General features: G+C 37.0%; 1 protein-coding gene across 6 annotated transcripts in view; it reads right to left on the reverse strand.

Moving 5' to 3' along the window:
• ptprfa (protein tyrosine phosphatase receptor type Fa) overlaps positions 1-24,598 on the reverse strand; it is a 274,429-nt gene that overhangs the window by 39,665 nt on the left and 210,166 nt on the right. For all 6 annotated transcript variants that reach the window (XM_067374744.1, XM_067374747.1, XM_067374746.1 and 3 more), the window contains 4 exons: positions 7,580-7,697; positions 3,770-4,351; positions 1,433-1,530; positions 1,084-1,340 (listed from right to left, as the gene is read on the reverse strand). In XM_067374744.1, the coding sequence (XP_067230845.1) occupies positions 1,084-1,340; positions 1,433-1,530; positions 3,770-4,351; positions 7,580-7,697 (1,055 nt within the window). The remainder of the gene's footprint in view (positions 1-1,083; positions 1,341-1,432; positions 1,531-3,769; positions 4,352-7,579; positions 7,698-24,598) is intronic.

Here is a 24,598-nt window from a genome sequence, read left to right on the forward strand (position 1 = left end):
GCTAAAGCACAACGCTCCAATATTTGCCCAAAGAGGAACAGGATTCTTGCATATGTGCACTGGCTGAACTCTGAGACTCCAGCAAACATTTCCTTGAGAGCCAACACACATCCTCTTTGGGTTGTTTTAAGATAAACAGTGTGGAATAAAAGCACTGTGATTGAGTGCTGTAGACTGAAGGCAGAAATGAAAATGGTTGCTTTTACTTTGGTGTCAAATGTCATTCAATGCAAAAGTAAACATTACTTTTTTATTATTTTTTTCTCTGATAATTGTCAAAGCACTTAATGCAGCCTATATGTGATGCACATCATGTGAGAACCCTGCTTTTACTGATCATTGCTAACATAGATTAGTCATTAGTCATTTCCACAATATTTGGATATTTTTTATAAAGAAAAACATATATAAAAGTAAACATATGTAATGAAGTAAAAACAACAAAAAAAGTGAAAAAAATGCTAAAAAAAACCTGCTGTGGATACAAGCAACTCAGCGACAAGATGAAATGGAAACCTGTGGAATCAGTAATCTCGACCGCAGCAGAATTTATTTTGCAGATTTAATTACAGGTAAAATACCTATCAATCATCACCAGCGCGCTGTTCCTGCAGTTACAATGGATGTATCATGTTGATAATAGCACTAGAGAAAAATAAACACTATATGTGTTGAAACGGTGCAGAGTGGTCAGAGTGCAGAGTTGTAAATGTATTTCAGTTGAACAAAGTGCTTTTCTTCATTTCATAAATTTATTTATGTATTCATAGCCAAGTAATGTCACATACCGTACTAAAACTCAGCTACTCTTCCCTCAGACATGTGATAAAAAATGAAAATGAATGTTTTTTTCCCATTCTATATGACTACATTATAATAATTTTAATTTTTTTTTTTTAATTTTATTGATATTAACAAAAATGAAACAAATCAATAAAAGAAATATATTACTATCAAGATTTCTTTTTCTTTTTTTTTTTTTTTTTGTCGATACACCCCCTACAACCCTATCATGACCACAGAAGTGTTGATGGCTGCACAATATTCAATGATGATTTTTATTATGGCATTTCTTTGACTGACCTGACGAGGGCGCTGTTGTGTACTTTGGGCAGTGTGATGGTGAGTTTGCCGCCCTCCTCTGGGTCTTGTTTATGGTGGGTTGGTTTGGTGGTGAACAGGTCTGGGGCGGTGCGGATGGAGACCTGCTGCTGAAGTCCGCCAGCGCTGTTCCCTCGGCTCATCAGCACAAAGGAGTAATCAGTGTCCGGCTGCAGCCGTGTGATCAACTTCCTCTTCAGGTCACCCTGCACCTCAACGCTCTGCTGGTTATACAGAATCTGGCAAAAGGGGGAGCACAGGTTAACTCAATCACACAATGAGACTCAATTTACACTGCATTTTCTACTGCGGAATGACAGGGAAAAGGCACCTTGAAAGGCACTTGGGACTTGTAGGTTTCTGGCACCTCCCATGTGAGCAGGACAGAGGTCTTCATTACAGCTTTCACACCAAAGTTTTTAGTGAACTCTGTAGAGAAGGTGAGAATAAAAGAGTTACTGCATGTCACAGACTCCTCAGCCCATCTCTTTCCAGACCGGCTCAGTGATTGGCAGAGGAACCGCATCACTGAGGAAAGAGACTGTGCTGATTAACATGCGGTTTGAGACAGATGTTCATGATAACATCTTAACACCTACATCTCAAACCACACATCAAAAATCAAAGCCTACTATCTGCTCTCTGCATGTGGTTTATGCTATAGGGAAGCTGAGAAGTCAGAATGCGGAGAAATGAAAGAGACACCATCTCAGCAGACAAATTTAAAGGGATAGTTCACCAAAAATGAATATCCTGTCATTATTTTTTGTGATGATGATTAATTGTCACACAAATATTTTCAGTGAATGATTTAATGTCTGTTTTGCTCGTGTCACTATTAATGTACAGTAAGCCTAATAATTATATATATATTTTTATATATTTTACTGGGAAACATGACTAAATAGGTCCATCTGTTTTTCTTTAATGCTGTGAATATATTATAATTATTGTTGTTAACTGATAAAAAAAAAAAAATAATAATAATAATTCCACTTTATTTCTGTAATTAATCGAGATTAAGCGTGATTAAAAACATTGGAGTTTTTAATATTTCATACTGTAATAATTTCAGAGTTACTCTCCAAATTAATGTAGAAACAACTTCGAAGCTTTACAAATCTTTTGTTTTGAATCAGTGGCTCGGAGCATGCATCAAACTGCCGAAATCACACCCCCCCGTGGTGAACCATTGAAATTTTAAAACACTTAAGACATAATGAAGCCTTGTTTACTGAAATCATGTGACTTTGGCAGTTTGATACACGCTTCGAACCACTGCTTCGAAACAAAAGATTTGTTAAGCTTCGAAGCTTCATGGAGCACTGTTTTGAAAACGCCCATCACTAGATATTATTGAATAAAGTCGTTATTTTGTTTTTTGGCTCACAAAAAATATTCTCGACGCATTAAGGTTGAACCACTGTAGTCACATGAACTGTTTTAAATATATCTTTAGTAGCTTTCTGGGGATTGAAACTTGCTGGCCTCACTGAGCCACTGGATTTTATCAAAAATATCTTAATTTGTGTTCCGATGATGAACAAAGGTCTTACGGGTGTGGAACGAGGGTGAGTAATTAATGACAGAATTTTAATTTTTGGGTGAACTGACCCTTTAAGGACCAAGTAAATAACAATAAAAATTAAGAATTTTTCCGACCATTACACACATTAATCTTTGATTGCCATTTGTTAATATGCTTAAATTTCCCTTATTTAATATATCAAATAATATCTCAAATAACTGTGATTAGATCAAATAACCATGATCTGAAAATGTATTAATAATCATGACAAGCCTAGATCAAAATTTGTATTACAATATTCTGGAGCAAAAAAGGAAATGAAGCGTTTGGAACGGATGTTGTTGAGCTCCAAAAATAACACAAAGGTAGTCCATATGTTTCATGGAAGAAAGAAAGTCATACATGAGGGTGAAGTATCCCTTTAATGTTTCTAGCATATGATGAGCCGTATGTGGAGTTTTGCAGTGACTGCAGTTCACAAGCCATACGTCTCCAACCATCTGCTCTGTGTGAGAGTTTTTCAATGAATGTGTATATGAGACAAACTGACAAAAAGAGAAATGTGAGGTGGCAGTGTGATGACTGTCTGGATCTATTTACAAAGTTATTTGCAAAACAAAGAACATATTATGACAATCACAAAACACTTTACTTCCATAATGTAACACAATTTCGACAGAAAATACTGAATTGAAAATCTTTTTGGGTGGGAACTGACATTATCCATCAGTATTTGAAATCATATCTTGTTCAAGTTACTTCAAGACTTTTTCCTAACAGCTGTGACTGTCCACAGCATCATGCGACAAGGCATTTTCTCAGCCGCTTGGCTCTATTTTTATCACACTGCACTGGGTAGCTCCTCCCACAGTGGAATCTCATTGGACCAAACATTAGCAAAGAAAAACCACAGATGAGATCACTTTAATGTTGGTGTTCCAAACAGCAATGAGATAAAACTAAAACTCACTAAAACTAAAACCATAAAACTCATTTTCATTACTTGAAATTAAAAACAAACATTAGCTGAAATAAAAAATATATATATTTTTTTTTCAGGTAGTATCCAAGAAATCTACACTGGCAGATGAATGCAAACTGATAACGAAAATGGACTTTCCAGGCATGGAGAAAACTCACCAGGCATGGAGGTAGACATGGTTCTGCTCTGAATGCTGGGGCTTATCGGACCCCCTCCTTTCCCCGTGAACGCTCTCACTCTGATGTCATAGGTGGTGTCCGGCTGCAGACCCTGGATGGTCATTTGCGTCTCTGTGGTACCGTTGGTCTGGTTCTGATGGCTGTTGATGTCACGGTACACCACCACGTAGCGTACGATTTTCCCGTTCCTCTCGGGCAGAGGTGGGGGTTCCCAGGCCAGTTTGGTAGTGGTGGTCGTCAGGCCCACCACTCTGAGGTTTTGTGGGTAGCTGCTGGGGACGTCGTCCGGGGTGCTGATCTCTTTGCTGTACTCCTCCCCATTTCCTGCGCGGTTCTTGGCGCAGAGCTTGAAAATGTAGGTGGCGCCCTTGTGCAGGCCAGTGACGGTGAAGTGGTCGTCGGTGCGTTTGAAGTCACGGGTGGTGTAGGTCTCCTCCTCTTCACGCTTGTAGCGGAGTCTGTAGCCCATCAGTTCGCCCACCATCTCTTTAGGGGGCTGCCACTGGATCAGAGCTGTGTTCCCGATGGTGGTGCTAATGATCATGGTGGGCTTGCCTGGAACTACAGGTGACAGAGATGCAAGATATCATTCAGATTATTTGTCATTTTGTCAGTCATGGTTAATAGTGAGTAAACAGTTTTATTTCAGTAACTAAGGTATTTTGGTGTAGGGCATGAGAATAGATATTGTGATATGACAGTGTTTCAGCGTCAGACTCGTTTTGTTAATTTACTTTGAATCAAGCCACTCTGAGATGCTGAAAACAAAGTCATTTTAGTATCACTGATATACTATTATAGTTTTTGTTAATATTGTTAGATTTTATTTTTATTTTTTAATTTTAGTGTGTTTTTGTCATTCAAATACATATATATATATATATATATATATATATATATATATATATATATATATATATATATATATATATATATATATATATATGCAGTGCTCAGCGTAAATGAGTACACCCCCTTTGAAAAGTAACATTTTAAACAATATCTCAATGAACACAAAATGTTGACAAGTTTAATATAACATCTGTTACAACATGAAAATAAGGTTAATAATATAACTTATATTACACATTTTTCAGTTTTATTCAAATTAGGGTGATGCAAAAATGAGTACACCCCACAACAAAAACTACTACATCTAGTATTTTGTATGGCCTCTATGATTTTTAATGACAGCACCAAGTGTTCTAGGCATGGAAGTTGGTGACATTTTGCAACATCTATCTTTTTCCATTCTTCAAGAATGACCTCTTTTAGAGACTCATGCTCAACTTGTCTCTTCTCCATAGGTGTTCGATTGGGTTCAGATCAGGATACATACTTGGCCACTGAATCAATTTCACCCTGTTCTTCTTCAGAAATCCAACAGTAGCCTTAGATGTGTGTTTAGGATCATTGTCATGTTGGAAAAGTGCACGATGACCAAGGGCAGGAAGTGATGGTAGTATCTTCTCTTTCAGTATAGAGCAGTACATCTGTGAATTCATGATGCCATCAATGAAATGCAGCTCCCTGACACCAGCAGCACTCATGCAGCCCCACATAAGGACACTGCCACCACCATGTTACACTGTAGGCACCATGCATTTTTCTTTGTATTCCTCACCTTTGCAATGCCATACAGTTTTGAAGCCATCAGTTCTAAAACATTTATCTTGGTTTCATCACTCCAGAGTATAGAGTCCCAGTAGTCTTCATCTTTGTCAGCATGGGCCCTGGCCTTTTTTTTGTGCCTGGGCTTTAGGAGAGGCTTCTTTCATGGACAGCACCCATGCATGCCATTCCTCTGCAGTGTACGCCATATTGTGTCATGGGAAATAGTCCCCAGTTTGGCTTTCTATTTCATTAGATAACTGCAGTGAACTTGCATGCCGATTTTATTCCACCCTTCTCATCAGAAGACACTCCTGTCGAGGTGTTAACTTCCATGGACGACCTGGACGTCTCTGTGAGATGGTTGCAGTTCCATCTTTTTTAAATTGTTGTACCACTTTTTCTACAGTATTCTGACTGATAAGTAAAGCTTTGCTGATCTTCTTGTAGCCTTCACCTTTCTGGTGTAAGAAATTATTTTCTTTCTCAGGTCTTGTGACATTTCTCTTCCATGTGGTGCCATTGCTGACAGCAGGAAATGGGAAAGAGTTTTAACACCCTTTTATAGTCAACTGTCTACTGGACACCTGTGGTTGAAATATTATTAAATTAGACATTTGTAGTCTAAAATTTAGCTTTGCTCCAGAGACTTTCAGTGGGGTGTACTCATTTTTGCATCACCCTAATTTTGAGTTAAACAGATAAATCTTAGTCTTGTCAACATTTTGGAAATTGTTTTTGTGTTCATTGAGATATTGTTTAATAGATTACTTTTCAAAGGGGGTGTACTCATTTACGCTGAGCACTGTGTGTATCTATCTATCTATCTATCTATCTATCTATCTATCTATCTATCTATCTATCTATCTATCTATCTATCTATCTATCTATCTATCTATCTATCTATCTATATATATATATATATATATATATATATATATATATATATATATATATACACACACACACACACACTTTCATTTTTAGTTAGTTCTGGCAATGTATTTATTTGCCGACAAATCGCCAAAATAAAAGTTTGATGGTTTAACGCAGTGGTTCTCAACCTGTGGCCTGTCACGAATACAAATGCGGCCCACAATATGCCGACAATATTTAAAAAATTAATTTCAGTTTCACAATTTATTTTTATTTTTTAATTAAATTAAAATGAATGAGTATAAGTTTGAACTATAATGTCTTTTGTCATATAAAATCATTTTGGTGATCATATATTATTTTCAGACCTACTATATACTGAGTACTCAGTTAACGAACATTTACAAGTGCACGCTTTGGCAGAATTCAAAAAGTAGCCATTATTTTTGTAAATTTAGAGATCAAAATGGACAAATTTGTTATTAGAGGTAAAAACAAAATGAGGAACATACCAATGAAGGAACACATTGCAAACAAGAAGAGTCATAGCATCAGTAAGTTAGTTTTTATTTGCTGGAATACATTGTTCTCATTTTCTCATATCAGGGGATTGTGTAACATGAGTTTATTGATCAAGAGAGTTTCACTTTGATATGAAGAAGTCAAACTGCTAGTCATTTCAACACACTGTGAAACAAAATTTCTTCAAATTTCTTAAAGTATTTGTTGATTTTGCAGAGTGTGACAGAAAAAAAATACCATATATGCCACCAGAAAACACCACCTCTTCTGTGTTTGCAAAATCTAGGTATAATAATAATATTATCTGCTAATACCATAACATTAAATCTGATTGGTTTTCATTTGTGACGTCATATGTGAATGATATGCAGTCCTGAGACTTGCACTTGGACCAAAGTGCAGCCCACAGGGAAAAAAAGGTTGAGAACCACTGGTTTGAAAATGAAGAAATTATATGCCAATTTTTTTTCAACTAATATTGCACAGCACGCTGTTGGTGTAAAGTATGGTCACCCTGATTCATTCTGTAAGGCACTACATGGATAAATCCCTTCTTACCCTAGAAAAAGAATGATGCGAATAAATTTCCACTTCTATTTAATCTACAGTACCTCAGCCAGATTGTTCAGATGATGAAAATGGGTGTTATAGTGATAGTGGAGGTTACTGTGAGGCCATCGTGGCCTGGAGCTTTGTGGTGTAACTTTTTACCTCTGAAAATACTAAACTCTAAACTTTCAATGAACTCTTAAACTGTGACTCGAATAAAACAAGTCTCACCTGCCCCAGTTGTGGTCACTACTTTGGCTTTGCTCCGTGCTCCGTCTCCTTTAGTAGTGTACGCCGCCACAGTAACAGAATATGTCGTTTCAGCCAGCAGGCCGGTGATGATGGCCTCCTGAGAGAGAAACAAAGAGAGAGAGAGACAGGTAATTGATGGCAAGCAGAGACATACTGTACATAGTTGGTCCTTTTTCATCGTTCAGTGTGCTGTCACATTTCTGACAAGTCTGTTTAATATTGTTGAAGTTCATTTCAAGGTTTTCATTAAACTTTAAGCATTCAGTCAGGAAATGCAGCTTTGTCTCAATTTTGAGTCTACCTGGTCAAGGGAGACTTCTCAGTTTCCTATCGGTCACATCATGCTTTTATAGCCAGACAATGTTAAGTTTTATGATAGTAAATTATGAAATGTGTGTGTGTGTGTGTTTTCTTGTGGTCAATAAGCTGTAAGATGCTTTCAGAACCGAACTGCTCTTTTTTTTTGTCTTTATAAGTCAAGGATCATGGACAAATCCTGTTCTTCATACCGCACTTGTTCTGCATGCAAAGTGAATGTTTCCAGCTGATTTCAATTAGAATCAATGCAGGATTTTTGAAGCATAAAAGGCTCTTCTATATTTCCTTTGCATTCATTCACTGCAGAGCTGAAGGAGCCTGTGGAAGTGCCTTTAAAGCCTAAATTATTACAGCATGATGAATGTGTGATGTGGTTGGTGCCTAATGTGAATCTGTTTTTATTCCCTGAGATCTAGATCATTTTTGGAAGGTCATAATTCTAGTTTATTTGTTTCACAACCGGTTCTGCCTGTTTGCCAGCACTATTCTTGTAGATCTAGTTTTCTCTGACTTGAGCTGGTACATTTGATAAAACAAGCACAGAAAAACCCACCAGAGTGTCTAAAGATAGTCATCTCAACCAAAACAGAGTAAAAATGGGAAAACTGATGCAAGGATTTTGTTTCCATGTATGTGTGGGGAGGCTGTTTGTGTCTGTAAGAACAGCAGGAGGCCGCGAATCAGCTGCCAAAACGCATATAGACGTGTGACATATTGCAGTCTGCATTTTCATGGGAAACTTTAGTATCACAAAAAAAGAAAGTAAAATAAAATAAAATTGGTAAATGCCTAAAGATTGAATGAATTTCTTGTGCATATGCTTTTCATGATAAAAATATGACTCCTTGTAAACAGACCAGCTGAAAGACGTACACAAACAGCCCATGTTATCCTCATAAAAAACAAAAACAAAACATCTTTCTCTAACACCGTGTCTACACTGGACAGCTAAAAGCTGTCTACACTGGACACAACAGAGCATCCATTGCAAAGCATTTGTCCTTCATATCAATACGTCATAAATAGATCGAGGCATCAGCACTGCACCCAGTGTAGACAATATTGCTTATTATAATGGGATCTATTGTCTTTTGTCGCGTTGCATCGCGTCGCTCGCATCCAGTGTAGACACAGTGTTATTGTAAACATAATACATTCTTAAAGTCAATATGAAATCAAAACCACCTTTTAAAGATTTAAGATTTTATTAAAGGATTCATTCACTTCTGAATTAAAAGTTCCTGATAATTTCCTCACCCCCATGTTATCCAAGATGTTCATGTCTTTCTTTCTTCAGCTGAAAAGAAATTAAAGTTTTTGAGGAAAATATTTCAGGATTTTTCTCTATATAGTGGACTCCAAATTACAGTTTCAGTGCAGCTTCAAAGGGCTCTACACAATCCCACAAGAGGAATAAGGGTCTTGTCAAGTGAAACGATCAGTCATTTTCTTTTAACCACAAATGTTCATCTTGCACCAACTCTGCGATCCGCTTGCATGATGTAATCACGTTACAAAGGTCATGCGTGATGTAGGCGGAAGTACCGATCCAGTGTCTACAAAGTGAACATGCAAAGATTAAGCCAAACGGCCTTTACAAAAAAAAAAGGTAAAACAATGATATCAGATGATTTTGAAGGTGGAGGAGAAAATTAGATTAAGTTTTTCACCCTACTGTGGTACTTCCGCTTACGCCACGCGTGATCTTTGCGTATTGCAAAGCAGTGCAAGACAAGCATTTGTGGTTAAAAAGTATGTAAATTTTTATTTAAAAAAAAAAAAAAAATCGACCATTCGTTTCGCAAGACAAGACCCTTAATCTTCGCCTGGGATCGCGTAGAGCCCTTTAAAGCCGCACTGAAACTGCAATGTGGACCTTCCACCTGGTGAACCCCACTGAGGTCCACTATATGGAGAAGAATCCTGGAATGTTTTCCTCAAAAACCTTAATTTCTTTTCGACTGAAGAAAGAAAGACATGGACATCTTGGATGACATGGGGGTGAGTAAATTATCATGAAATTTTCATTCATAAGTAAACTAATCCTTTAATACATGTTATTCACACTTTTCACGATCCAGATGGATAAAATGGCATCCTACCCATTTTCTCTCCTTTGAAAATTAAATTTCTCTTGGAAATGTATCACTGTGCAGAAGAAAAATAAGGCAGGTTGCAAACAGAGTTTCACATTGACTTTAATTTTTACTTCACAGCTAGCCGTACAATTACAGACTCTCTAGCAAGAGATCAGAAGAAAATGTGAACATGTGAATCATCTAAAGCATTTAAAGGCTAGTTAAAAGCTGCAGCGTAGCAGGGGCCCATCTCTCTTGCTTTATTTTCTTGTTTTGAGTAGTCTGTCTTATCTCTGGCATGTGTTTGGGAGAGTCATTGGGTCCTGAAAAGTGGGAAGACTTCAACATTTCACATTAAGGCATGATGGATAGGCTGCCTGTGGCAACACAGAGTTTACTAGAGCCGACCACCATTGAGAAAGACGCCTCTTTATCTGTTTAGAGTGATATCACTGTCACGACTCATTAATAAAGAAGAAAAGGAAACAGAGAGATGTAGGGATGGAAAAGGCTGCACAGGGAGGCACAGACAGACCCACATACAGACAGAGAGGTTTAACAGGGCATAGCTGCACATGACAGTTGAACAAGAACCTCTATTAATATGTAGGGCACAGGAAGAGGGATGCAGGCTGCCAGCATCAAGAGACAAGCTGGTGCTCTCGCAGAGTCCCACAGCTTCTCACCAACACATTTTAAAAGGTTAGTTCACTCAAAATGAAAATTCTCTCATCATTTACTTACTCTCATGTTGTTCGAAACCTGTATGACTTCTGTTAATATTCAGAACACAACTGAAGATCTTTTAATGAAATCTGAAAGATTTCTGTACCTCAACTGAAAGTCTATTTGCTCTATAAACTCAAACTCATCAAGAGATCATAAAATGAATACATATGGATCAAGCAGTTTAGTCTTCTGAAGAGACATGAATGCTTTATATGATGAACATATAAACACTGGTCAGTGAACGTACATAATGCATTAAGATTTGGTCATGGAAGAACCAACAACATTTTGAAGCATCACAGATTGAGGTGAATAGACTTTCAATAGAGGGCAGGGGCGGATCAAGAAAATTATTTATAGGGAGGCAAAGGGGTGGCATGAGGTCTATGAGGGGTGGCAACACCAAAGCAAGCGCCCATGCATAGTTTTTGGAGATTTATGGCCTGACATACACAATTGTGTTCACAAATATTGTATTACCAGAAAGTGTTCGTCTATACTGTTTAAAATTAAAAATAAATAACAAGATTTCAATATCCATCATGGCACCAAGTCAAGACACTAAATGAAAAACATCTGAGCTTGTATCACTGAAGGAGATGAGCAGTTTTATTAATATTACATAGGCTACTTCAATGTTATAAATGACATGTTTTAGTGCAAGTTAAAGCACAACAAAAATTTTTGAATTTCCACAGTTTTGCAAAAAATTTTTGAGTTTCTGTTATTAACAGAGGTGGGAATGTCTGTGTGTTCACCCAGAACACCCTATCAACCACATACTAGCAACACACCAGCAACTGCATTGCAAGAGCCTGCAACCACCCTGAGCCTTATCACACAAACCTCAAACTTCCAGGTCAAAATAAAATGTTCTAGTCAAAAACCTATTCTCTTCTGACAAAATCAAAATTTTGACATCAGATGACACACAAAACTTAACAAATACACAGACTACTGCACTGCCCAGTGATCACTAGTGAGATCAATCAATTTAACATTGTTACAAAAACCTTATCTTATTGGGATTCTGGAATTATTTTGCAGGTCAATGTTGTCAATGTTAAACGTTTTCAGAAATGTGTCTTTGTTTTGAGAACTGATGGTTTGGGGAACTGGGCCAACTGAATAACTCATAACGTTAGCAATCGAGGAAAAAATAAAATGTAGATTCTTACCTAACTCTGCTATTAGTTTCTGTGATCAGGATCTTCTTATTGATTTCATGTTATTGTTTCGTCGGATGGCAAAAAAACCTTTATCCATGATGAAAGTGGAGCGGGTGGTCGGAGAATCAGCTCACCAAAAAAATTACAAAATTAATCTCAGATATATTGACTCACAAAGAACCGGTTCATAAGAGTCATTTGTTAATAAAGCTGACTACACTGGGCACGGTGTGCGTGCAACCATCATGCACAGTGTACTGAAAGATGTGTTTTCCTGACATTATTTTATGTTAAGCTGTCTTTTTTATGTCATCACATTGAGCGCTGCTGCTGGAAAGCAGTATTTGAAATACGGCTAACATTTATATTTTATTCTGTGATAATTCTGGGGTGGCAGATGGGGTGGCAAAGCTTTTGATAGAACTTCATCATAAATAAATTAAATAAACCTTCATAAATAATAATATCATCAATAATAGAATAGCATGCAAAACTAATAAAACAATGTGGTCATTAATAGGGGTATTGACAGTGATTTCACAGTTTGATTCAATTTGAATTGATTCTATGCCAGTTCATTTGCAAATATTTCGGGTCAATTTTGATTATGGAAAATATCTCTTATGTTTATATCAACTTTCTGATTATATAATTATGTTTCTATTTCAATTAGTGGTGGCTGTCAAAAAAAATTGTTTTCATGACAGATTTATAAAACATACGGTAAACAATTACAACATCAATACTTGTTTAATGTAGTATATGGGATGTCAACAACAAAGATATGGGAAGTTTTCTTCATTTAAAAAAAAAAGTCTGTTTAAACAAAATATTTAAACAGTATCACACAAACAAGAATGCAGAAACAGCATTTGGAATAAAACAGCAAGATTGTGAAAATGTTGCATTGCTCTTATACAATGAGACTGTCCTCCTTTCAAGCACCTTATCATGACCTATATTTACATTTTAAAGTCATGCGCCCTCTAGCTTGCGTAAAAATAATGACAGTGCAATGTATATTGCAATGCTCTACCAATTGAGCTACGCAAAACTTGAAATATGACGCAGATAAAAGGGTACAATGCATACAAATGAAAGTGTCCTGTTGTCGATAGGCGCAACTTTAGTAAACAATCCTATGGGTCGTATTTCAGGGAAGTGACAAACGACCTATATGGGCATATTGGTTGGAAGACATGTTGCAATAAACACAAGTCACATGTTCACTACTAAATGAATCAGCGTTTTTTTTACGAATTGGTTGAATGAATGATTTAATTGATTCACTCATACGGACAGTCACTTGTTGCCACCTACTGGTGCAATGATGCAACCTGTAGCAAGAGTCATTGAAAAATCCCCTCCACTAATACACAGACAGACAGTCTAGATTTAGTACAACTGTTGTGTAAACATGCATTTTATAATTTGCATTCAGAATTATTTTTCCCTGCTGAGGCCCACAGTTATTAATCCAGAGTTACCTCAGCTAAAAAAAGCAGAGCTTCAGGTAAAATCAATGACTTTATTCAAAGGAAAAACAAAGCTCCCGGTGGACAAGCGAATAAGACCGTTAGACAGGCTGCAGCAGTGCTTTCGAGTTGTGTAGTATAAATACAGCATCTTCAGGATTCAGGCTCTTATCTTTAGAGAGATGAGGGAAGATAAATCTAGAAAGACAAATAAATCTTTAAAAGATTAAGTAACAGAACCATTTCTTTGTGAAATTTCATAAAGATGTTAATCCATTCCCCCAATGGAAGATCACCAGTCCAAAAAACTATGGCTGAAAGCACTTGAACAGAGCAAGAGAGAGATAGTAGGAGAGAATGAAGGAGGTGTAAGTCTCCAGTCTACAATCACAACACACAAGCTGTATTTCAGGAGGCAGATGGAGGTGTATTCCTGCCGTATGGCCACATCCCAGAACACACTGCAGTTACTCACGTAGTCCATGAGTCCTCTGCGCCCCACTGACATACACACACAGTTTATTTTGTGGGGCTGGTAGATGTTGCAGCTTATTCTAGCCAAAAACCACCAATTTACTAAGAGTCATCAGATCGACATGTACATCGACCATCCATTGTTTAGGGCCGGATAAATCTGAAATCAATGTTCATTGTTATTCAGCTAATAATGCATCAGTGTCAATGTCAATGCCAGCAAACAGAATAATGAATCAGTATGTGTGTTGAGTTTGTGGTCAGACTTTCAGTTCATGCAAAACTAACAGGTTGCTGTTAAAAAAAAAAAAACGTTTAAATGAATTGTAAAGATTTGAACAAGACTCGTAAACTACACAGGCATTGAGAGGGACGTGACTGTTTCCTAAAATGTACTTTTGGTCATCTCCAATCTTGAATATTTAGCTACATCCCAAACTTTTGTGTGTGTGTGTGTGTGTACAATGTATTTTCTGTGAAAGAAATAATGCTTTTATTCAGCAAGGATGCATTCAACTGATCAATAGTGACAGTAAAGACATTTGTAATTTAACAAAATATTTCTATTTCAAATAAATGCTTTATTCTATTCATCAAAGAATCCTGAAAAAAATTTTATCACGGTTTCCACAAAAACATTATGATAATAATCATAAATGTTTCTTGAGCAGCAAAGCAGGATAGAATTATTAGAATGATTTCTGAAGGATCATGTTACACTGAAGACTGGGGTAATGATGCTGAAAATTAAGCTTTGATCACAGGAATAAATTACATTTGAAAATACATTGCAATAGAAAAGAGTTATTTTAAATTGTAATAATATTTCAAACTGTTACCTCTTTACTATAAGAAGAAATTTCTCAAACATATTTTTAAAAATGTTACCATTTATGGTTTTGCATAATTGTGTGTGTTTGTGTGTGTATACACACTCACACACATTGCCATGCAAAACCATTATTGTACCATGTAAGGACAGTAAATGTGTGTGTGTGTGTGTGTGTGTGTGTGTGTGTGTGCTTTTGTTTATATTACATTGTGGAGACCAAATGTCGACACGATGTAATATAAACCTGAGTTCACCTACATCGTGGGGACCAGCCACCGGTCCCCACAATGTAAATTAATTAATAAAAATGCTAAATGATGTTTTTGTGAAAAAATAAAGGTGTGCACAGTTTCCTGTGATGGTTAGGTTTAGGGTTAGGGGTAGGGTAGGGGGATAGAAAGTACGGTTTGTACAGTATAAAATGCATTGCGGCCTATGGAAAGTCCCCACAATTCACAAAAACAAACGTGTGTGTGTGTGTGAGAGAGAAATTGGGTACTGAAGAGGGTAAATGGTTGTATAGATTGTAACACACACACACACACACACATGCACATACACACACCTACACACACACACACACACACACGTGCTGTACCTGATGATTTAGCCCCTCTGTCAGTAAGTAGAGATTAAGTTTCACCTTCAGAGGTTAGAGGATATCTGCTTATTCAGCACCTCGCTCATGGATTACATTTTCCCACTTATTCCCCTCACACACAAACACACACACACACACACACACACACACACACACACACACACACACACACACACACACACACACACACACACACACACACACACACACACACACACACACACACACACACACACACACACACACACACACACACACACACACACACACACACACACACACACACACACACAGCTCAAAGAACCTGCCATCTTTCAGTCAAAGCCTCACTTCCTACACACGTTTAAGGGCAGCAGGGTGATTTCTCCTCTTAATATGGCAGCTGCATATTCAGTGAACGCTCTGTCTTTCCCCCAGATGCACATGAAGCGCTGCCATCTCACCACTGATGGAGGGATTTATATTCCGCTCCATAACCTTGCTGACTAACAGCAAATAAAATACACGGCGCCTCCATACCCTTCGAAAGTGCTTTAATCATAAAACAGTGAATATAAACAAATAGAGAGAGACAGACAGAGAGATGAGAAAGCTAAAGCAAGTGATTCAACTGGGACAGGTGACTGCGTACTCTATCAAACACAAACCTAAGTCTCCAGGTCTGCACTACATTTTATACTCTCACAGAGATGGACTTTGGACAACTGTATTATTGTATGTGGACATCATTTATTTTCTATGAGAGCCCTGGACATCATTTATTGTCTATGAGAGCCAGTGATTTTGGGTCGTTCCTGACTGTATACGTCTGAATCTCTATAAACCCTTGAAGCAGTGGCGTGCAGTGGTGTTCTGAAATGAGGAGGCAAAGTCCTGTCCTGTTTTTTTTGGGTTTTTTTTTTGTGATTTAAAAAAACAAATATATATATATATATATATAAATTCATGTTCCATGCAGTTACACTTGACACATTTTTCAGTTTAAATAAACATTACTTACACAGTTACACTCAAGAAAACGACAATAACAACCACCAAAACATTTCTATTTTGTATTTTTACATTAACAATGTAATTATTTTTACATTTATTAAAAAGAAGTACCCTATATTTCTCATCATTTTTACATTTATTCCAAAATAATAACTATAAGAATGCAGTAAGAGATTTTATATTTCATGTATATTTTATTCCTTACTAATGTTCTTTTTAATAGCTTAACTTACTTTCGGATCCTCAGTCATCGAAGTTCAGTGAACAATGTAGGTGTCATGATGGCCACAGATACAGAGATAAACCTATAATTCATTTAACTGCTCACTAAAAACACTCACATATGATGTTTGTTTTCAAGTCATTTCAAGTTTGCATGACAAAGCAATATCGAGTGAGTGAGTTTACTTACTTTTTAATTAGTCTTCCCATTAACATGTTACTATGCATACTGAAATATATCAATATCAAACAAATTATATCTTCCCGAAGCCTAAATGTGCTACGTAACACTCAAAAATGAACCTCATTGGTTACGCACAAGGAAGAGGTTTGATCTCGGTTGAGCTTCTGCTTATGTTCACTGATCAATATTTACATGAGAGTAAAAGCCTAAATTTAAGCTTTTCATCATAAAAAGCGATTGAGTCTCTTCACAAAATTTCGACTAAACTGCTCGATTCATATGAATTCGTTTTTCATTCTCTTTATGATCTTTTTGAAGTGTTCGTTGCAAAGGCAGTCGATGGAGAGACAGACATCTCTCAGTCTTAATTTGTGAGATGAACAAAAGTCTTGAGTTTGGAACAACATGAGGGTGAGTAATTAATGACATAATTTTCATTTTGGGGTGAACTAACCCTTTAACAATGACAACGTTGTTACAAACATATAACTTTTGCATAAACCGAAAAAAAAAAAAGAGAAAATCTGTAATCAACATTGAATAGAAATGTATCTATATTAGCAACCATATAAAAAGAAATCTTACAATAACATGGTTAACAGGGTTGAATGGTTCAGAAAATGTTAAAAACTGATTATTTACTTGTCTTCCTGCCATGATGTAGAAAGAGTCCAAATGATGTAATTTCTTGTGTGTGACAATTTAAAGAAATGTTATGTTATTTTTTGTACTAGAGTGAATCATGCATCCAGAGGGCTTTAAAACAATCTACTTCTCTCTGGTAATAATATGTTAGATAATACAAAAGAAAATGTGATTTGTACCTCTAATGGTTTTACAAATGTCATGAGACACAAAGTGTATCATATTTGTGGAAAGTGCCTTCAGCTGCCACAGGTCTGGAGTTTGAGTGATTTTTTCTCTCTCTTCTGTTGAAGATAAGTTGTAATTTGGCTTTAACAATGATGCCTCTTCACAATAAGAGCCGAGAGAACAGAGTAATGTCTTATCAGACATTCCTCACTAGTGGACAAGACGCTACATGACTGCTTTTCAGGCTTTGGCAAATATGAGAAAAACGATGAAATACGATGCCACGCCAACTATTTGTGCTGTTAAATTGTTATATCAGTCAGCACACATTGAGGGTCATTTTCTGTTTGAGTCTCACCCTTCATTTTGAGCTGATAAAAGCTTCCATTAGCATGACCTGATGCCACCACTTTCTCTCTCTCTCATATTTCATCACGGTTGGATTCCAGAGAGACGGTTTGCTTAGCCTAATGCCAAACGCACACTACGAGACAGAAGGTCGGCACACAGCGCACATATAAAGACTCAGTTTCTTGTTTTCTGTTGCACACTTCACATAACAAATCACAGACTAGATGCATAATTACAAGATCATTCTCCTCCCTGATTGTACCTAAAATTAAAATTTAGATTTCAGGAAAATATCAGGAAAAACAAATTCAGTCAAGTGTGTCATGATCACCAGCCGGAGTGTCCTGGTTGTCCACTAGAGGGCAGTCTCCTCTTGTTCATTGCCATTCACACATGGACTACATTTCCCAGAACCCACTGCCCGGTCTCATCATCCCTGTTTGCTGTCAGCTGTGTGTCATTAACCTTGTTAGCTCACCCTTTATAAGCCTGATCAATTCAGTCATTCTTTGCTAAGTCTTGTATGTGTTTATACTGTATTTCTGAGAATTCTTCCTAGTTTCAAGTCTCTTGGTTTTTGGATTTTCTGCCTGTTCCCCTTGATTTCTCTGTTCTGCCTCTGCCCTGGACTCTATTATTGTTTGTACTGTTTGCCTGTGTTTTGACCTTTGCCTGTGTTTTGACCTGTTTTGTGGAATACGATTGTGGATTACCCTTCTAATAAATACTGTGTTTTAATCCTCAACCTTTATGTCTCGGAGCAGTTTCATGACAAAGTGTGTACTTGCGCATGGCAACACACACAATACATTTTTGAATTTGTGTTAGAATTTATTTATTCCCCTGATTGAATTTTACATTCACTTTCAGAATATTCTTCTATTAATATTTATATATTTATACTATTAATTATATTTTATGATGATTTATAAATGTTGCTGGAAAATACCACTGACAATTTGGAAAAACTTTGGAAAAGGAACTGATAAGATTTCTTGCTGCATGGGATTTTTGAATGAAAAGCGGACTGCGGTCAGTAACTATAGTGTACTTTAGGCTGGAGCCCGTCTGACAATAACCCTGTCATTCCCGAGATGCTTTGACATCAGTGCATCTGTGCTTGAACTTGAAGTGAACAAAACTTTCTGCAGTGGTGGCATTCACACAGTCCCCAGTTCCCTGTCTTGAGAAACCTGGCAAGATATGTTCTTTGCTTTAGAGGTCTTCCTGAGTGCACCTTCAGAGAACATTCAGCCTTTGTGATCGGATTTTGGAGGAGAGAGACGTTCTGAAACGGTCGTCAGTCAGGTCATTCTGTTCTTGCGTGGATGTTAAAAAAGATTTCATTTTGCAGTATAGCTAGTAAGCCAACAGTTTTCTTTTATATGTATTTTTGGCTTAGCCTATAGTTTTAGCCTATTTTGTCTCTGTGATATTTAGCCTATTATTCTTTGTGACATTTTTTTCTCTGACATTTTTTAGGGTGTTGACAGCATCATAAGACAAATAACAAATAAAAATCTTATGCTATGTAACATTTGCAATGTAACATTTTATATTTGTTATCCCCAATCACTCTTTCTTTAAGGGAAGTTTAAATGCGAGATTCTGGAAATTTAGATTGCGTCTTTAGAAAAAAGCTAAAGACGTATCTTTTTCGTCAGCACTTGACCCAGTAGTAGTAGCACTTACCTTGACTAATATTCTTCTCCTATCTGTGTATTTATTTAAAAAACTTGAATGACTTTACTCAGCACTTACATACTGTTGTTCTCATGTTGATTTGATTGATTCTACTACTCTCATTTGTAAGTCGCTTTGGATAAAAGCGTCTGCTAAATGACTAAATGTAAATGTAAATGTAGATTCAGGAATCTAAATTTAGCGGGACCCGTCGGGTTGAGAAGTGTAAGAAATTGTAGTCTGCCTCGACCCAGATTTCACTCCAAAGTATATTTTAGAATCAGCTCATCCCCAAAATGGCTTAATTATCATACAGAAGAATAAAGTCAACTGGTATATTGTTTATGTACCATTTGGTTGATCAAGTCCTGAGCAAATGGTAATCAATTGTTGAATGGGAATGGGTGTGGGACACAGAGAACCATCTCAGACAATGAGGTGTCACAACCTAATTAACATACAGACCACAACTGGTAAAACATGAGGAACTACATTTACATGAAGAGTGGTGAACTGTAAACAGGATAAAAGGTTTGAGATTTGGATGTTCTGGGTTCATTCCGACTTGGTGCGACGTGTACTTTGTCACTGCTACGCTGCAATAAAGTTCTTCATCGCGATTTTCAACGTCCTCATCATTTTTCTTACAGAAGAAAATCACTATATGCATATAGTGGGTGAACACAGAGTGAATTTTAAGCAGGAGTGGGCGCATGCGGAATAGTACCTTGCGGGAGAGGGATGAAAAAAAAAGTCCCGCGCAAACCTCTAACGTGAACCATAAATTTATATGCTTTTCAACAAGGTTTCTCAATGGATCAATGAATGCAGACATCATACAAATAAGTATTAGTTAAAAAACCACGAGCTAAATCTTGCATTAAGAACAAATGGTGCAACCACATAAAGTACCTTGTTTAGTTATGAGTCATGTGTGAGATCTCAGTGCTGGAGGATGCTGTGTTTCAACTGGTTAAGTGGCTCTGGCTTTGTTCTGCAGGGGGTAAATGAAGCACTGGCTCTGGATGGAATTAAACATGTTGAAGTCCCCTCATTAAATACTAAATGAGAGCTGCTGGGTAACTTTGATCACTTGACACTTTAAACTGTGAAATGTCGAATATCCTTTTAACATATTTAAAGTTCACATGAAAATGCATTAATTTAAAATATGCATACAATGTCCAAACTCAGAGGGGAAAAAAATACTACTGTTACCTAGGGTTGGGTATCAAGAACTGGTTCCATTTTAGAACCGGTTCCAAATTTCAAAGAACCGGGGATTCGATACGATGCATGCATTTCGATTCTGTTTATCGATTCCTGACATTTTTCATTCATTCTCGCACAGCGAACGGCAATGAGCATTTTACAGTTGTATCTATCTGCCAGGACCTGCGACAAGGACCTTATCTCATTACGCACATGCCCAGGTCATTACAATCGGCACTATGACTGACCGCAGCAAATGTTCAAAAGTTTGGTTAGACTTTATGAAAAAAAGATGATAGCATTGCCAAATGCAATACATGTGGCAAAGATATTCCACGCAAGGGAGGAAGTACCTCTAATATGATGAAACATTTCTTCAACACGCTTCAACATGGCATTAATCTGAAGGAATGCGCTGTGTTTAACTCTCCCAGCCGCGAGTCCTGCTACAAAGCACCAGATACAGCTAATATTAGAAATAGCAGCATCTCACACTCATGTACAAAACACAGATGAAAAGACATTAATCTTCAAATAATTCTGGATAAATTGACAATCAGTTTTGTTTACTTTTTTTTTTAAATTATTTATTATGAGTTTGCATTGTAATCTCTCTACATTACTACATTACTATAAATAAATAAATAAATAAATAAAAGATATTGGAATCGGAACAGAGAATCAATATGCAGAATCGGAATCGCTGAAATCAAAATGATACCCAACCCTACTGTTACCCTTAAAGTACTTTTATCCAGTAAGGATGCATTAAATTGATCAAAAGTGACAGTAAAGGCATTTATAATGTTACCATTTTTTTTTTTTATTTCAAATGAATGCTGTTCATTTGAACTCTCTATTCATCAAAGAATCCTGAAAAAAACGTTTCATGATTTTAACAAGAATATTAAGTAGCACAACTGTTTTCAACATGGATAATAATAAGAAATGTTACCTAAGCAGCAAATCAGCATATTAGAATGATTTCTGAAGGATCATGTGACACTGAAGACTGGACACATAAATAAATTACATTTTCACATATTCAAATAGAAAACAATTCTTTTAAGCTATAATAATATTCACAATATTACTGTTTTTACAGTATTTTGATCAAATAAATACAGCCTTGGTCAGCATAAGAGATTTTTTTTTCTTCTTTTTTTCCAAATCTTATCAACCCCAAACATTGTACGGCAATGTATAGCTCCGATTTTACTCTTTTTATGTCATTTTTCAAATATTTTAGAGTGGAGAAAAACTAGAAACATGTATATTTGATAGAAATCACCATTATTTTTCTGGGTTTGGCAGAAGAAAAATCAGAAAAGAAAATGCTCCATTTAGTCTCTATTTCATATTATTGTTATCTAAGATAGCTTTAACAGATCTTATTTTTGTGATTTTTCTTTACCATGCGCAAACACACACACACACAAGTTTATGACGTAATACCAGTGTGATACCCATGCCATTATTCAAATTTGTGTCCTCATAAATCATGAAAACAAGCACACACATACAGAATCCCTGTAAAAAACACTGTACACCATGCCCCATTCTTTTATTCAGCAAATAAAGGCCATTACGCTGACCTGCGTGGAAAAGATAGTCCTGTTTACCAAGGATTGCTCCTCTGCACCTACACAGAGACCCTCTATGTTTGGCAGTGTTTATCTCAGTCTCCTCATCTCTCTCTCTCTCCCTCCCTCACAGTGACCGGGTCACCACGCACACCCTCTCCTGTGCTGAAGGAGACATAGATCAGACTTTGACAGCATGTCTTATCTGATGAGACGTGCCTCATGCTTCACAGCTCTCCTCTCTCTCACACACACGCAGGGGATCATCGAGGTCCTCAGGTATGAAAACAAAAACAATCCGCCCACCGTATTGTATCAAACAGCTCCTGTCTAAAAGTCAATCTAGAGAGAAGTTCCTTCAGGAGGAATCAAATCCGACATGAGCATCTTCCAAAAGACACTTGAGACAAAAACTACAAACCAAACCGTGAGCAAGATATATTGTGAACTATTAGAGCCAAAAAGTCTGATATGGCAGGAAAACCTTTTCAGGGGTTCATGACCTTTTTCTCAGTTGAACCTTTAAAATATTAACTATAAACATCGTCTGAGATATCAAATAATGTCATAACCTCTCAACAAATAGGCATATTTTACATAATACATTTGATAACTCTTGTTTTATTGAAGATCAGAGTGAAGTATTACACATTTTACTGTAGAGTCAACATGAAAAAAGATTCACAGCCCATTTTATGTCTGCGATGTGATGGCTATCTAAATGAAACCATATGCAACAAGTCACACTGTAGGGAAAAAAAAAATGCATGTGTAATTAACTGACTGGATAGTGAAAATGAATCAGCTGAATAATTATTTCAGAGGGAAATGCATTAAAAGAAAAAAAAGGAATAAAGTGCACTGAAAAAAAGCTACCTGTTATTTTAGTATTATTTACATTTTTAGTTTTAGTGATTTTATGTGCAATTGTCATTTTTATGAGTTTGTTTTTTAGATATACAGGTGCTGGTCATATAATTAGAACATCATCAAAAAGTTTATTTATTTCACTAATTCCATTCAAAAAGTGAAACTTGTATATTATATTCATTCATTACACACAGACTGATATATTTCAAATGTTTATTTCTTTTAATTTTAATGATTATAACTGACAACTAAGGAAAATCCCAAATTCAGTATCTCAGAAAATTAGAATATTACTTAAGACCAATACAAAGAAAGGATTTTTAGAAATCTTGGCCAACTGAAAAGTATGAACAGCACTCAATACTTAGTTGGGGCTCCTTTTGCCTGAATTACTGCAGCAATGTGGCGTGGCATGGAGTCGATCAGTCTGTGGCACTGCTCAGGTGTTATGAGAGCCCAGGTTGCTCTGATAGTGGCCTTCAGCTCTTCTGCATTGTTGGGTCTGGCATATCGCATCTTCCTCTTCACAATACCCCATAGATTTTCTATGGGGTTAAGGTCAGGTGAGTTTGCTGACCAAGTAAGAACAGGGATACCATGGTCCTTAAACCAGGTACTGGCAGCTTTGGCACTGTGTGCAGGTGCCAAGTCCTGTTGGAAAATGAAATCTGCATCTCCATAAAGTTGGTCAGCAGCAGGAAGCATGAAGTGCTCTAAAACTTCCTGGTATATGGCTGCGTTGACCTTGGACCTCAGAAAACACAGTGGACCAACACCAGCAGATGACATGGCACCCCAAACCATCACTGACTGTGGAAACTTTACACTGGACCTCAAGCAACGTGGATTGTGTGCCTCTCCTCTCTTCCTCCAGACTCTGGGACCCTGATTTCCAAAGGAAATGCAAAATTTACTTTCATCAGAGAACATAACTTTGGACCACTCAGCAGCAGTCCAGTCCTTTTTGTCTTTAGACGCTTCTGACGCTGTCTGTTGTCCAAGAGTGGCTAGACACAAGGAATGCAACAGCTGAAACCCATGTCTTGCATACGTCTGTGCGTAGTGGTTCTTGAAGCACTGACTCCAGCTGCAGTCCACTCTTTGTGAATCTCCCCCACATTTTTGAATGGGTTTTGTTTCACAATCCTCTCCAGGGTGCAGTTATCCCTATTGCTTGTACACTTTTTTCTACCACATATTTTCCTTCCCTTCGCCTCTCTATTAATGTGCTTGGACACAGAGCTCTGTGAACAGCCAGCCTCTTTTGCAATGACCTTTTGTGTCTTGCCCTCCTTGTGCAAGGTGTCAATGGTCATCTTTTGGAAAAAAGTCAGCAGCTTGAAGTCAGCAGTCTTCCCCATGATTTTGTAGCCTACAGAACTAGACTGAGAGACCATTTAAAGGCCTTTGC

Source organism: Chanodichthys erythropterus, chromosome 21, assembly GCF_024489055.1.
Source record: "Chanodichthys erythropterus isolate Z2021 chromosome 21, ASM2448905v1, whole genome shotgun sequence".
Taxonomy (NCBI): Eukaryota; Metazoa; Chordata; class Actinopteri; order Cypriniformes; family Xenocyprididae; genus Chanodichthys; species Chanodichthys erythropterus.